A 16,702-nucleotide genomic window follows, 5' to 3' on the forward strand; every position below is an offset into this window, starting at 1 on the left:
AATTGACCAGTGGTTTCACCTGCTCGGGAGAGCGCCTTCCAGGCCCTAATAGCCGTGGAAGAAATCTGGGCATAAGCTCCCCAATGGTAGTTTGTTTGATCAGCAGAATAAGCTCCCTGACCCGTTAACAAGTCAAAAGTCCAATCTCTCTGCTCTGGAGTCAAAGCAGCTGCGTTTGCTCGGGCCTGCGCTTGTGCAGTTTCATGCCAAAGAGCTCTCCATTCCATATATTTGCCCATACTAGGGAGAGCGGCTTTTACAACCGTTTGCCAGTCAGCAGGAGTTAGTGCCATGCCGGCGAGCCTGTCTAACTGCACCAAGGTAAAATTAGCATTGGTTCCGTATTTACGGACCGACTCGGCAAGCTCTTTAATTTGTAAGTATTCTACCGGAGCGTGGACACGCCCACCCTCGGCTCCTTCAAAGACCGGAAATGCCTGTTGTATTTTCCTTTGTTCCTCTCTGGGAATGAATGAGTCTGCGCACTGCCTCTCTGCGCATTGCCTCTCTGCGCAGGGCTGACGCACTACGCAGGGCGGGGACTCCGCATAGGGCGGACCTTGAAGCCGACTGCCCTGAGGCCAATCAGCAAACTGGCCTTCGCCAGCCGCTTTTGGCTTCCTTAACTGATTAGCTAGCACTTTACCTGGCTGGTACCCTTTTTTCTCATAATGAGCTGCTTCTTCCTCCCAGTCTGTTTCTTCAGAGGAGAATTCATCATCTGATTCAGAGCTACCAAGAGCTGGCTCCCCGAGCCCATCCAGCGATGAGCACAGGCTCCTTTTCCTAGAGACCTCCGCTAATTGATCTTTCTTCTTTTCCCTTTTTCCTCTTTTTCTTCTAATCTCTCTCCAGGTATTCCTACCTAACCTTAACTTTTCCTCGGGTTCAAGACCCTTGGAAAGGCCTGTATACTTATTTTGTGTACCATATTTCCTCTTTGCTCCTACTCTCTCTCCCCACTTTACTTCTGATAGCTTGTCCTGAATTTCCTCTAGAATTTTCAGCCCTATCTTAATCACTTGATAACATGTGAAAAGGAACAAAAGGGCTCCTAACACCAGAAAAAATTCAAGGCCAAACATTTTCCACTTTACTTCTGATAGACTGTCTTGAATTTCCTTAGAAAGTTCAAGGCCAGGCTTACCTCGTAAAGCTATACTCACTGGTACTCTCGTTCCCCAGCTGAAAAGTTCTGAATTCATGCAGTTGAATCCTTCTCAACAGTCTGTGTTGTGGGAACACTTCATAACCGTGACCCGCAGTTCTGGTTCCGGAATGAGGGATCTTCCTTGCACCAGTCCCGAGTTTTTTCTCGTCCCGGGTTTCAGCACCAATTGTTATTAGACGCGTTCTCACGCCCGGCCAGGAAGAACACCACAGACCAGAATCTTCTGCGGCAAAACTTTATTGCTTACATCTTCAGGAGCCAGAGTGCAAGAAGCAAGAGTGTAAGAAGCAAGAGAGAGAGAAAACGAAACCCCGTCCCTATTAAGGAGAATTCTCCTTCGCCTAGGACGTGTCACTCCCTGATTGGCTGCAGCCCATCGGCCGAGTTGACGTCACGGGGAAGGCAGAGCACATGGAGTGGAGAACCACCCTCGGCACATGCGCAGATTATTTGTTTACCACTTAGAACACAGCTGTCAGCGCCATCTTGTAACGGCGAATGTGGGCGCAGCTCCCAACAGATAAAGACACAAGAAATATAATGCTCATTGAAAACAACAACAACCAAAAAAAAAAAAAAGGAAAAAAATGACCTCCTTTGACAGAGGTAATCAAAACACAACATATGTAAAAGGGAAAAAAACTATGCATTGATTTACATCATCTGACAAAAGTATGGGATTTATTCAACAAGCAACACCTGAAAATTGTATCAGATCCATTATGTGACCATGAGATCCTGAGGTAGGAACAAAATATCTCAGCTATGCAGAATTGTATGTCCAGTAACTCTCTACACTCATGATGTGACACTGTAATGCCTGTGGTTTCCCTAACAACAACCCAGGTGTATAAAAGGACCTTGGCAGATGGTAACACATACACTCAAGTAACCTACTGCTTGTCTTCCTCTGAACACTCCACTCCTGACAACATGTGCTACTACAGAGGATATTATGGAGGCCTGGGCTATGGCTATGGTGGCCTAGGCTGTGGCTATGGCTGTGGCTATGGCTGTGGCTATGGTGGCTATGGATATGGCTGCTGCCGCCCACTGTGCTGTGGAAGATACTGGTCTTATGGCTTCTACTGAGGAGATTCATCAGCTGCTCACTTCAACTTTCTTCACTTCAAATGTTCTTAAATATCTTCAGGAATTCCAACTTTAACTTAGAAATCTCTGAGGAGTAATACATGAAACAGACAATGCCCACCCAATTCCCCTTCTTTAATATGATTACATGGATATTTGCCCCAAAACTCTTTATTATTGTAATAATGACTTGTAAAATATGATCTACTTGCATTTGTTCCCGTATTGTGAATATATACATATGCTTTAAAATAAAGTGTTTCCTTTAATATACTTTTTCTTATTGTTTTACTAAATGTGAGGTGCATGTTTGTGACTTTATATGTTTGGGTACAAATGTGCGCTTGTGATTAAATGTGACTGTTAGAGATAAGATGGTGGAGAGAAGGAAACGTTCTGTTTAAATTTCTTCCAATAGTTAAACATTTTTACTATCTTCATAATGTTGCTATTGTGATGCTACAACAAATTTAGAAGTGCAGATTTTTCTTGGAGATCAAATCTTTCTTAAGCAACTTAAATTTGGAGAATTAATATGTTAGTTCTCTAAATATCTTGTAGTCCCCACAGTACCTCCTATAATGAGTGTCACCATACACAATCTCACTGGGTAGGCTTTTCTTTCCTTCATGTGTTCTCTAACACCCATTTTCTTCCTAATGTCCATTTTATCAATAAATATATGGAACAGTCATATTGACTTAAAATTTTAGAAATTCACCATTGGTCCTCAGTAGATTTTCTTTAGGATGATATTTGTGATGATTCTCCATCTTATTATCAGATAATTATTTATACTGTTTACTTGTAGATATTTCACATAAACTTTGGTTTTTGACTTCCTATTTGTATAAAATTCTGTGTGTATTATCTTCTATGTGGAATCACTTAGATAGACACAATCAGACTTTCCTATTTTCTTTCTGTTGTTTGAGCTTTGAAATTCACATCCAATTATTTATGAGAATATGCACTAGGAATTCTTTTTTTCTCACGAGTTATTAGAAAATCTCATGCAATGTATTTCAATAAAATTCATATATTTTACCTTCTTTAGTCAGACTCACCCATTAAATGCCAAGTATTCTTTATGTCCTTTGTTTTCCCTGAAACTCATAACCTGCAATCTAAATGCCTATTAGTTATTATCTGAAAGTATAATTGGCCTACCCATGGCTAATCCCCTAAAGAAACTACTCTACACATCTGAATAGCTATCAAATGCTAACAACTACTTAGATAAGAGTAGGAATGCATGCCTATCTCTGGATATCATGCTGGGAAATTTCTGACATGGGTTTGCACAGGTCTTGTATATGCTGATACAACCTCTGTGAGTTCATGAGAGCAGCTGCCTATATTGGAAAAATATTGTTTCCTTGTAGTCATCCATTCTTTCCTAAAGTAGAGCTGAGAATACCACAGTCTTATTCTCTGTATTTTAACCAGTGTGGGAGCTCTATGATCATCACCGTCTACTACAATAAGAAATGTATCTGCTCAAAATTAAAAGGGTCACTAATCTAAGAATACAGTAATATCTTTAAAAGTTTATCTAAAATGAGTCTATTTAGCAGAATACTAGTAGGACAATCTATTTTAGGGTCTGTTTTCATGTTCTTGTCCAAATTTGGCTCCAGCTTAGTTTGCATCTGTCTTGTGAACTTAAATTTAATAAGAAATGGGTAGACTACTACTAAGGTGTTCATGTACCTATAATAGCTATGTACACATTTTAACAATCCAGTACACAGGTACTTTAAAATGATCATGTATTTTATCTTCCAGTACTGTCCATAGTACAATTCAGCACTAAAAAAGCTACACAATGAAGGTGAGGATTCGAGCTAGGACAAACTTGAGCTCTCCATGTTCTGTGATTTAATTAATCCTTCATCAACAGGGTCTTGCAGTCTTGTTCTAGATGTAAACAACAGCATGGCACCAGCCTGTAATATTTAGAGGTTCATGGGCCTGATGTTCAAGAACTCCAAACAACGGAACCTTTTTCTGGTTCACAGGGCCTTGGTCACGGTGTCTCTTTACAGAAATGGAAACCTGAAGACAGCTAATATTCAAAATTTATAAAGAACTCAAGAATTTAGACAACAGCTACCCAAATAACCCAATTTAAAAATGGGATGCAGAGGTAACAGAATTCTCAACAGAGGAATCTCAAATGGCTGAGAAGCACTCAAAGAAATTTTCAACAGCCTTAGTCATCAGAAAAAAATCCAAGTCAAAACGACTCTGAGATTCCATCTTACACTGGTCAGAATGGCGAAGATCAAAAACTCAAGCAATAGCACATACTGGTGAGGACAAAGAGCAAGGAGAACACTCCTCTATTGCTGGTCAGAGTGCAAACTCGTATAGCCACTTTAGAAATCAATTTGGTGTTTTCTCAGAAAACTTGGAATAGTTCTACCTCAAGACCCAGCTGTACCACTTCTGGCTATATTCCCCAAATATGTCACAAGAATCAATGGGGGTGACCTTAGAGAGACTCACAGCACTGGGGATATACAACCTGAGGAAGCCACCTCCTGTAGCCAAGTAGGAACCCCTTTGAACCAATAGGGGACATGAACCTACCCACAAAATTTTTGACCTAAAATTTATCATGCCTACAAGAAATTCAGGAACAGGAGATGGAGCAGAGGCTGTAGAAATGGCTAACCAATAACTAGCCCAACTTGAGATTTATCCCATGGGTAAGCACCAGTCCCTAACACTGTAAATGATACTCTGTCATGCCTGCAGACAGGAGCCTAGTGTTGCTGTCCTCTAAGAGACTTCACCTTGCAGCTGACCCAGACAAATGCAGAGACCCACAGTCAAACATTGGATGGAGCTTGGGGACTCTTAAGGGAGAGCTGGGGGAAGAATTGAGAGGGGAAAGGAACTTCTAAGGAAGACCAACAGAATCAACTAACCTAGATCCTTGGGGGCTCTCAGAAACTTAACCACCAACTAAAGAGCATATACAAGCTGTAAGTAGGCCCTGCACACATATGTAGCAGAGGTGCAGCTCATTCGTCATGTGGGTCCTGCACAAATGGAAAAGGGGCTGTCACTAAAGCTGCTGCCTGACTGTGGAATCAGTTCCCCTAGCTTGGCCTAAGTAAGAGAAAAAGCACCTCGCCCTGCAGAGACTTTGATATGCCCGTGTTGGGGATGATACTAGGGGGTGTGCTACTCTCTCAGAGGAAAAGGGGAGATGGTATGGGGCTAGGGGGACTTGGAGGAGGACATTGATTGGGATACAAAGTGAATAAAAAATTGTGTGTGTGTGTGTGTGTGTGTGTGTGTGTGTGTGTGTGTGTGTGTGTGATGCAAGCTTCTGCAGTGGTAAGCAGATTTCCAAACCACTCTGAAACTGCCTGATCTCTTCTTTCTTTATATTTCTATATATATTTAAAAAAACTGGTTTATGTGGCAGACAAACCTTTAATTCCACCTTGGGAGAGGGAGAGGCAGGTAGAGTTCTGTAAGTTTGAGGCCAGCCTGACCTACAAAGCTAGTTACAAGACAGCCAGGACTCTTACACATAAAAACCCTGTCTCCAAAATCTAAGAGAGACAGACAAACACAAAGACAGAAGAAAAGATAAATGGCTGGTTTTCTTAGCTAATAATCACTATTATACCACTGACAGTACTTGCAGGCCCAAAGATTTTCAAATTGGACACTGCAAAATCAAAAGGAAGCCTTTTCACGAAATTGTTCAAAAGGTACCAAGATGTTTCCTCATTTATATACACTGTTGCTTTGAAAAGTTCCAAACTAAATGTGAAACTACAAATATTTTGTTATATAACATGTATTTTTATAAATTTGCAAAATGTTTGAAGTTTGAATTTGTCGGTGATGTCTTTCACCTTTCATATCAATACTTTCTCCATCAGCTATAAACTGAGAAATAGTTCATGTGCCTAGCTTGGCCTTTTTAAAAGAGTCTATACAATTTGTTTTTGTTTAGGTTTTGATTTTGTTTTTGAGGGGAGTATACTGGTGATTCCATCTAAATTTTGTGCATGCTATGTATGCATATACTGAAGCATCTCCTGGCAATTGTCCATAAAATTTCTGTGAGTAGGTATTTTGTATGCTTATATGCATGTGCATATGTATATATGTATGTATGTACACATGTATGTACATATTTCTGTGTAATATATGTGTGTGGTGTAAACACATCTGTGTTTGAGTAAATGCATGGATAGGTATAGTTGCCAAATGAACACATTTTATCTTGTTCTTTGAATGATCTACTTACTTTATTCCCATGAGATCGACCATATAAGGGAACAATAGTCTCTTATCCACTGATGCATTTCCTCAGTTGTTGACAAACTTATAAAGTTTTATGCTTACCTTTTCTCTGCAAAGCTAATTTGACTACAATTTTAACAGAAGATTATAAGTATTTTGGTTCAACCACTCCCCCATAATGCCTTTAACAGTGACACCTACAAAACCTTCACAAGGTCTTTCAAAGGGAAACACATAACACATAGAGTTTATGCATAGAAGTGGTCTTATATTTTCAGTTGATTTTAAAATCAAGGTAGAATAAAATAAAGTTCTTAGGAATAAATACAAACACATTAACATAAGATGACAGTTATCTACCAAGGAACAAATAACACAATGAATTATAACCTTATTGTTCATGAGAAAGCCTCAATAAACATAGTCCTCAAGATAAGATTCATTTAAACTAACAAATATGAAGGGAGAACACTGAATTTCCTTCATTGGGGTAATGAAAATACAACATTTATTTTAAAAGAAGAAAACTATGTAATGATTTCTATGATCTGAGAGACTCATGAGCTGTATTTAATAAACTACATGAAGAATTTCCTAGAAACCTGAAAACTATGTCAGCTCCTTTATTTGACCATGAGATCCTGAAGCAGGAACACAAGTATCTCAGCTATGCAGCATTGTCTGTCCCGTAACTCTCAATACTCGTGATGTTTTCTGCAGCACAGTACAAAGATGTGTGGCACTATAATGCCTGTGGTTTCCCTAACAACAACCCAGGTATATAAAAGGCCCTTGGCAGATGGTGACACCCAGACTCAAGAAACCTACTGCTTGTCTTTCTCAGACAACTACTGACACTCCTGACAACATGTGCTACTATGGAGGATACTATGGAGGCCTGGGCTATGGCTATGGAGGCCTAGGCTGTGGCTATGGATGTGACTATGGTAGCTATGGCTATGGCTGTTGCCGCCCACTATGCTGTAGAAGATACTGGTCCTGTGGCTTCTACTAAGAAGATTCAGCAGCTGCTCACTCCAACTTCCTTCTCTTCAGATGATCCTAAATATCTTCATAAATTCCAACCTTAGTTTAAACTCTGTGAGGAATAATAAGTGAAATACAACATGCCCATCATATTCCTCTTCTCCAACTTGGTTGCATAAATATTTGCAGCCAAGCTCTTCATTGTCATTATAGTGCCTTTTAGAATGTGAGCTGTTTTTATTTTTCCCATTCCATGTATATGCTTCAAATAAAGTAATGTGTAGAAAATACTCTTTTCTCATTTTTTTCCTAAATGTGAGATGTATACTTTTGAATTTATAGCAGTTTGATTGCAAATGTGATTTTTTTTTATTTTTGTGGACAAATGTGTTAGTATTAAAGGGAGAAAGAAAGAGAGAAAGTGGCAGAGAAAAGGAAACATTCTATTTAAACATGCTTTTATTGGTGAACAATTTTGATATTTTCATATTTCTGCTATTGTGGTTGGTGTTACTATGAATTTGCAAGTGAAGATATTTCTTTGCTAGATGTCAACTCCAGTGGTTCTTCTTTCAGGTTTTTCTCTTTAAGGTAGCCATGGGGGAAGAGTGTTGACCAGCCAAGATTTGGTCTTATGAGACATTTAGGGTTGCCTTTTCTACAATAAAACATTTACCTGTCTTAAGTCTGTTAGTTAACCTGCCTGAGTTTCTCTGAGGCCAGGGAATATAGTCTCTGGTGTTTAGCACCTCATAGTAAAACAGCAGGGGATTAAGTAGGAGGATTTATTGCTAGTGCTCCTTTCTCTTATTAGTCAGCCAGAAGCCTGTCTGGCTAAGCTGGTTTACTCTTTGTGAACCAGAGAGGAAGAAAAGAAAAGGAACTCAGATGGTTTATACAGGCGTATGCACAGATACATATATATTCCTACACCCACATTCTGAAGAGGCCCTACCATTTGTCACAATCAACTCCACAAGTATTCATGCATGCTTACATAGATACATGTGCATACACACATACATAGAGACAAACAGACATATACATTTGGATGGATGGATGGATGGATGAGTGGATGGGGCAGAGCACCCCATGCCAAACCATCCAACCAACAGCTTTATTTCTTTCCTCTAGTCTTTTTATATCTTCTTAGACAAAAATTTCTTTAGAAAATTACACCAGATATAAAATGTTACATAAAATGGGAGTTACGGAGGGATGTTGATAATATGTTCAAAGCAGTCTTTCATTCTATATGCTCATTATAAGTTCAAAGCAAAAGTTTTTGCATGACCTTGCTGTATCATAGTAAACACCTGTGACTGTATCCTTGGACCTAAATGTTTTCCCTTGGATGCAAATTTGTCCCAAGTCTATTTCTCTCTAAGTGTAACTATGAAAGCTCATTGTATTTCTTATTATTCAGTCTTTACTTACTATTATGAGGAGGGGGCACATTATAGTCTTGATTCCAAATTTATTCATCTTCTTAAAGACTAAGACAATCTCTAAAAACTTTCCTCCTAAAATTATTTGAATCAAATCAGAAATTCTATAGAATAATTATCTATTTGTCTATATAGCATCACTACAGTACAGTACAACATCTTCGTAGGTCTGCAGAAATCTGTTCAAAAGAGTGGTTCAGTACCTAGTGATTATTATATATTTAATAATAACAGGAAAAGCATATTAATAGCAGGAATCTTTCTTCAAATATAATCTCCCCAGACTTGCCAAAAGGAAGTCATAGCTTTACAGTCCATGGCAGAACAATCCCAGGAAGATCACCTACTAGATTTTAGTTTCTCTTAGGTGGCTCCTGACATTTCAAATCCTTTAGTCTGCAACTTATATTTAGAGCACTAATACAAGTTTGTTCTCTAAACATTTTTCAGACTCTACAAAACCTTCTATAATGAGTGTCACCATACACAGTCTCATAGTGTAGAGGTTTCCTTGATGTCATGTGTTCTCTAACACCCATTTTCTTTCCAGTATCCTCTTTATTAATAACTATATGTAACAAAATCATTGTGACTTTAACTTATACTTTTGAAAATTCACCTTTGGTCATCTGTAGATCTTCTTTAGGAAAACTTTTATGAGGATTCTTTACTTTAATATCAATCACTTTTATTTATTCTGTTTATTTGTATATATTTCACATGAATTTTGGTGTTGGACTTTTATTTTTTGTAAAAAGTAAAAAGGTCTCTGTTTTGTTCTGCTATGAAGAACCTGATAGATGGCTAAAATCAGACTTTTCTATTTTCTTTCTGAGCTTGACCTTTTGAACTCTCATCCAATCATTTATGAGAATGAGCAAAGAATCTTTTAACTGTGCATTCTTTTTCTCATTAGTTCTTAGAGAATCCCATAAAATTTATTTCAATGAATTTCATAGGGTTTTTCCCTTCTCTTCTCTGACTCAAACATTTTATGCCCAACATTCTTTATGTACTGTTTATTTTTCCTTAATCTCATCACGACCAATTAAGATACCTGTATTCTCTAGGATGGGTAGCCATCACCTGAAGTTTAGCTGATCTACCTAAGGCCACATCACAAAAGAAACTGACTCTCCACATCCTAACAGCTATCAAATGGCAATAGCTACTTACCTAAAATTAGGAATGCGAGCCTACCTGCTGATAGCATGTTAAATGTTTCTGGCTTGAGCTTGCACAGGTTTTGTACATTCTTCCACAATTTCTGTGATTTCATAAGAGCAGCTCCCTGATGTATCTAGAAAACAGCTTCCTTGTAGTCATTGCTTGTTTCCTCAAATAGAGCTAAAAATGCCAAGTCTTATTCTATGCATTTTGTCATTTGGTATCTCTGTGATAATTACAGTATGCTCCAAATTGGCATACTGCTGGTCAAAGTTGGGAGGTTCTCCAATCTAAAGGTAAACAATATACATTCCATTTGTCATAATAGCCATAGTAGAATCTCTCTTAAGGTCTATTTGCATGATCTTGTCCAAATAATGACTCCATGTTGGATTGCATGTGTTCTGTGAGCTTAAGTTCAATCAGAAAGTAGTAAACTCCCAAACTCTTCATGTTCCTATTCCAGCTATGCTCATGTATTTACATTCTAGTCATCTATCTACTTCACAGAGTTCACAGGTAACTAAAAAAAGATCATGCATTTTATTTTCCATTATTGTGCCTACTACCATTTAGCACAATGAACATTATACTGGTGGTGAAGCTATGAGGTCAGGACAAACTTGAGTTCTCCATGTCCTGTGGCTCAATTAATTCTTTGTCAGCAGATTGTGGCCAGATTCTGGAACTAAAAGTAGCATTGGCAGCAGCCTGTAATATTTGTAGGTCTATGGGACCTCACTGGTCAAGAATTCCTAAAGAAATAACCCATTCCTGGAGCATGACTTTGATTTATTAGCCTATGGTGTGTTCTATGGGTATGGTATTGTTGGTCCAATATAGTATGACACCATTTTGGAGATAGATAGATGATAGTAGATGATAGATAGATAGATAGATAGATACACACACAAAATTCTATTGATCAATACATCTATTGAAAGTAGATGGTGTATCATGGTATTAAAAACTTATAGAAATCAGGATAGTAGTAATAGGCTATGTGCATGTAACATATGTACAAAATATATATAATATATTTTTATATATGATTATGGCACTAATAATCAAATAGATGCACTGATCAATGAAATCTGAAGAAATATATTAACTGCCTGCCACAAGAAAGCACTGTAGGAAATAATTAAAGACTTAAGAGCAACAACATAAATCTGACTTCATAAAACTCAATAGCTCTGTAGAATAAAGAACACCTTCATTCAAGTAAAGAGGACTACACAGTACATGATAAAGCTTTAACTTCTAAACATCAAAGAGATGGTTAGTAACTAGAATACACAAAGAATTAAAAAACCTAAGATCAAGGAAAAAATTACCCAAATATTAAATAGAGTATAGAACTCAAAAGGATTCTCTCAAGTGATGACATATAAGTGATAGAGAAACATTAAAATTGTTTAGTATGATTGGTCATTTGAGAAATTTATGAATCAAATGCCATTGAAACTTCTTTAGTCATAATGGATAAAATAAAAAATACAGTTGACTAAAAATACTGCTTTTGACTTGCAGAACAGGAAATATTTATTTATAGTTGGTTGGATTATAAACTAGTATACCACTGTAGAAATTGGTGTGAAGGATCTTGTGGGGGAAAGCGAGATAATTAAGATCTCCATCTACCATGTCTGTATAGCTCCTCTGAGATTAATGAAAAATGAAGGGAGGAATCCCTTTACCAGCAGGGCTTCCTCTTCTCTGATCTTGTCTAGGGGCCCAACCCCCAATACCCTCTACTTGGAAATGGTTGAGTAGTTGAGTAGTCCTTGGCAAACATACAAGTTCAACTGCCTCATTCCTCATGAGAACCCTTTGTACCTGGGATTCATAGACTGTCTCTCCACACAAATGAGGCACTCACAGGACTTTAAATTCTAGCCAGTGAATTTTAAATCCACTCTGAAAATTCCTTTGTACTCTCCAATGTTTGCCTCAAGTAAAGGTATGCATACAAGCTAAGATCCTGTAAGAGAGTTGTTACACAAAAATCCTCAGAGAAGGCTGTAGCAGTGAATTAGTTAATCCACTTTGCTCCCAGCAGGTCATATAGGCTGCACCTGCCCAAAAGCTCTGGATTCAAGAATGAAAAACATACTCACACCAGCTAATTTTAATATGCCTTGACTAGCTCAATGGTTGGGCAGTTTTTAAAAATTATTTTTCTTATTTATATGAGTATAGTGTAGCTGTCTTCAGATATACCAGAAGAAGGCATTGGATCCCATTACAGATGGTTGTGAGCCACCATGTGGTTGCTGGGAATGAACTCAGGACCTCTGGAAGAGCAGTCAGTGCTCTTAACCACTGAGCCATCTCTTCAGTCCAAGGTGGGCACTTTTAAACTTCCCTATGGCTAGCAAACACTCCCCTCCAGTATTCTTGAGTTGACATCTTTTAAATTCCATCTTTCATCTCTGCTACCCCAGACCTCTAGGGGCCACTTTCCCAATTCTTATATGCTGGTGGGCCTTTAAGTTTCATCTTTCTGCTTCCCCATTATAAAGATTCTCCCTCTCTCTCTCACTCTCTCTCTCTCCCTCCATCTCCCACTCTCCCACCCCCTCTCTCCCTTGCCCCTCTCCCCCCCCCCCGTTCCCTCTCCTGCTCCTTCCCTCCCTCCCTCCCTCCCTCCCTCCCTCTCTGTCTCTCCTTTTCTCCTTTAGTCTCTTGCCCAAGCAATCTAAAAGTCCTGCCTCAGTCTCCCTACCCAGCCATTGGCTATATGGCAGTTCTTTATTACCAATCAAAGCCAATTGGGGGCAGGGATCCTCAGGTCTAGAAGTACAGCTTTTGGGAGCCTAATTAAGACAAAGCCTTAGAATCAATTCCCAACAGAAGACTACTTCTAGATGCTGTACTCAATCCCAGCCTGACTGGAATCCTGCAGACCCTACCCATTCTGGATTCCACTTCATCCTTCCAGTGTGGGGTGCAGAGGAGCCTAGACACCAAGAGGAAGGAAATGGAGAACAAAGAATAACAGCTGATTCCCAGAACACATACTTCAGCTGACAGGCATATCACAGATTCTTGAAGAAAAAGAATAAGGAAAAAGAAAAAAATAAACAAAAAAACTAAAAAAACAAACAAAAATATGGCCAGCTATGCTATGCAAGCAGCTGTATCTGTGCAGCTACAGATAAATGAATATCGAATTCATGTTATATTTGCACAACTGGATGGAATATAACTGATAGGAGAAATGAAATTGTGAAAATGGCTGCAGAATGGATGGAGTTGGAACAGTGAGTTAATTATCTATAAGTCAAATGTCACAGATTTTGTGGAGGTGAGCTTGGAATCTTCAAATATGTATTATGAATATCCTATATAATGTGATAGAAGTTTATGGATTGACATATATGTTTGTCTCTCTTAACGATATCTTAAATCATGTCTTATTAAATGGATTTGTGTATTTTGTGTATATGAGAGCTCTATCTTCAGAAGGGGGAATCAGATTCGATTACAGCTGGTTGTAAGTCCCACCATGTGGTTGCTGGGAACTGAACTCAAGACCTCTGGAAGAGAAGTCAATGCTCTTAACTGCAGAGCCATCTCTCCAGGCCTTGTTTTTCTTTCCCTTTGGACTCTAGTGGGACTCTCATATAAACATTTGTGATTGCTCTATATGCATATTCTGAAGCATTTCCTGGGAATTTTTCATGGAATTTGTGTACATATATAAAATAAACATGTATGTATGTATGTATGTATGTATGTATGTGTATGTCTATGTGTGTATGTGTGTGTGTGTGGCTATTATTTATAATAGCCAGAAGCTGAAAAGAACCCAGATGCCCCTCAACAGAGGAATGGATACAGAAAATGTGGTACATCTACAAAATGGAGTACTACTCAGCTATTAAAAAGAATGAATTTATGAAATTCCTAGCCAAATGGATGGACCTGGAGGGCATCATCCTGAGTGAGGTAACACATTCACAAAGGAACTCACACAATATGTACTCAATGATAAGTGGATATTAGCCCAGAAACTTAGGATACCCAAGATATAAGTTCCAATTTGCAAAACATGAAACTCATGAAGAACAAAGACCAAAGTGTGTTCACTTTGCCCCTTCTTAGAAATGGGAACCAAACACCCATGGAAGGAGTTACAGAGACAAAGTTTGGAGCTGTGATGAAAGGATGGACCATCTAGAGACTGCCATATCCAGGGATCCATCCCATAATCAGCTTCCAAACGCCGACACCATTGCATACACTAGCAAGATTTTGCTGAAAGGACCCAGATAGAGTTGTCTCTTGTGAGACTATGCCGGGGCCTAGCAAACACAGAAGTGGATGCTCACAGTCAGCTAATGGATGGATCACAGGGCCCCCAATGGAGGAGCTAGAGAAATTACCCAAGGAGCTAAAGAGATCTGCAATCCTATACGTGGAACAACAATATGAACTAACCAGTACCCCCCTGGAGCTCGTGTCTCTAGCTGCATATGAATCAGAAAATGGCCTAGTCAGCCATCAGTGGAAAGAGAGGCCCATTGTTGTGCAAACTTTATATGCCTCAGTACAGGGGAATGCTGGGGCCAAGAAGTGGGAGTGGGTGGGTAGGGGAGCGTGTGGGGAACGTTTGGAATATCATTGGAAATGTAAATGAAATAAATACCTAATAATAAAAGAATAATTAATACTGTAGTAGTTTTAATCATTTTTCCTTCATATTTTTGTTTATTAAACATCTAATCATTTCACCAGTGCTGAAAACAACTTAGAATTTTGTCAATTTCAATATCATAAATGCTTTCTTTTCAAAGAATAAAAAATATTTGACAGCATCAATTTTTAAACATCTAAATATAAATAATAGGAGAGATGGGTTCCTGTATTACAGTTTTAATATTTTTGTTTAATGTGACACATAAACTCTGTAACAGAGCTGTAATATATGATACTCTTCCGTAATTAAATGGTTTTAATTTTTAAAGTAAAATTAAAAAAGTTATAGGTCCATTTTTTCTGCAGGCTAACTTGACCATGATTTAAAATGAAGTGGATAAATAATAAAGACATACCTTGGTTCACTCACTCAACCATAATGTCTATCACAATTTCACATATAAGACATTCTGATGGGTTTTAGAATGGAACATAACACATATAGTTGATAAACACAAAGTGTCTTACATTTTCTACTGGTTTTAAAAGCAAGCTGTAATTAAACAAAGTGCTTACTGATAACATATAAACAGATTACTGTAAGAGGCCAACTACATACAAGAAATAAATAATATAACTAAGAATTAGGTTATTTGATCATGAGAAAGAATCAAAAAGCATAAACCTCCAGATAAGATTCTGTCTAAAAAAACGCAAAACAAACAGACAAACAAAACAATAACCCCCCCAAGGAAAGATTCACTTAAAATAAAAAAAATGAAGGAAAAAAACCTGACCTTCTTTTGTTGGTATAGTAAAAACACAACATATGTAAAAGTAAGATAACTATGTAATGATTTATGTCCCGTACTCTATAAACGACATGAAGAATGACCTAGAAACTTGAAAATTGAATTAGATCCACTATGTGACCATGAGATCCTGAGGTAGGAACAAAAGTATCTCAGCTATGCAGCATGATGTTTTCTGTAGCACAGCGCAGAGATATGTTTATTAGAGACTCTATAATGCCTGTGGTTTCCCCAACAACCACCCAGGTGTATAAAAGGCCCTTGGCAGATGGTGACACTCAAACTCAAGGAACCTACTGCTTGTCTTCCTCTGAACACTCCACTCCTGACAATATGTGTTACTATGGCAGCTACTATGGAAGCCTGGGCTATGGCTATGGAGGCCTAGGCTATGGCTATGGCTGTGGCTATGGCTGTGGCTATGGCTGTGGCTGTGGCTATGGTGGCTATGGTGGCTATGGATATGGCTGCTGCCGCCCACTTTGCTGTAGAAGATACTGGTCCTGTGGCTTCTACTGAGGAGATTCAGCAGCTGCTCACTCCAACTTTCTTCACTTCACATATTCTTAAATATCTTCACAAATTCCAACCTTAAGTCAAATTTTCTGAGGAATAATACATGAAACACAACATGCCTACCCAACACCCCTTCTCTAATTTGACTGCATGGTGTTTTCAGCAAAACTGTTTATTGTCATCATAATGCTTTGTAAAATGTGATCTGCTTGCATTCTTTCCCATATTGTGAATACATGCATATGCTTTAAAATAAACTATTTCCTTGAAAATACTTTTCTCTTACTGTTTTACTAAATGTGAGATGTGTGTTTGTGAATTTATATCTGGTAATAAATGTGTGATTGTTTGTGAACAAGTGTGACAATATTAAATGGAGAAGGAAAGAAAGATGGGGCAGAGACTGAAACCTACACTTTAAATATTCTTATATTGGTAGACATTTTTAGTATCTTCATATTTCTGCTATTCTGATGTAACTATGAATTTAGAAGTACAGATATTTCTTTGAGAGCAAATCCTTTTGTCTGCTACTTAAATGTTGGCAACTAACACAAATGAGATCTCTAGATATGTTGTTGTTTTCACAT

The 16,702-nt window shown here is 38.2% G+C and overlaps 2 protein-coding genes and 1 long non-coding RNA gene across 3 annotated transcripts; all 3 read left to right on the forward strand.

Moving 5' to 3' along the window:
• Positions 1 to 2,104: 2,104 nt before the first annotated feature.
• On the forward strand, positions 2,105 to 2,263 carry Gm7735 (predicted gene 7735). The gene has a single exon (XM_006523124.1). The coding sequence runs from the start codon at positions 2,105 to 2,107 to the stop codon at positions 2,261 to 2,263; it is 159 nt and encodes a 52-aa protein (XP_006523187.1).
• Positions 2,264 to 7,406: 5,143 nt separating this feature from the next.
• Positions 7,407 to 7,553, forward strand: 1110057P08Rik. The gene has a single exon (XR_004691319.1). It is a non-coding gene; the product is annotated as an RIKEN cDNA 1110057P08 gene (long non-coding RNA).
• Positions 7,554 to 15,929: 8,376 nt separating this feature from the next.
• On the forward strand, positions 15,930 to 16,115 carry Gm34396 (predicted gene, 34396). The gene has a single exon (XM_006523125.1). It carries the CDS (start codon positions 15,930 to 15,932, stop codon positions 16,113 to 16,115), a length of 186 nt encoding a protein of 61 aa, XP_006523188.1.
• Positions 16,116 to 16,702: the final 587 nt, after the last annotated feature.

The sequence above is a fragment of the Mus musculus genome, chromosome 16, assembly GCF_000001635.26.
Source record: "Mus musculus strain C57BL/6J chromosome 16, GRCm38.p6 C57BL/6J".
In the NCBI taxonomy this organism is placed as follows: Eukaryota; Metazoa; Chordata; class Mammalia; order Rodentia; family Muridae; genus Mus; species Mus musculus.

What these genes read in the sequence shown, in the direction of transcription:
- Gm34396 (XM_006523125.1), top strand. Translation starts at nt 15,930, where the DNA reads ATGTGTTACTATGGCAGCTACTATGGAAGCCTGGGCTATGGCTATGGA.
- Gm7735 (XM_006523124.1), top strand. Translation starts at nt 2,105, where the DNA reads ATGTGCTACTACAGAGGATATTATGGAGGCCTGGGCTATGGCTATGGT.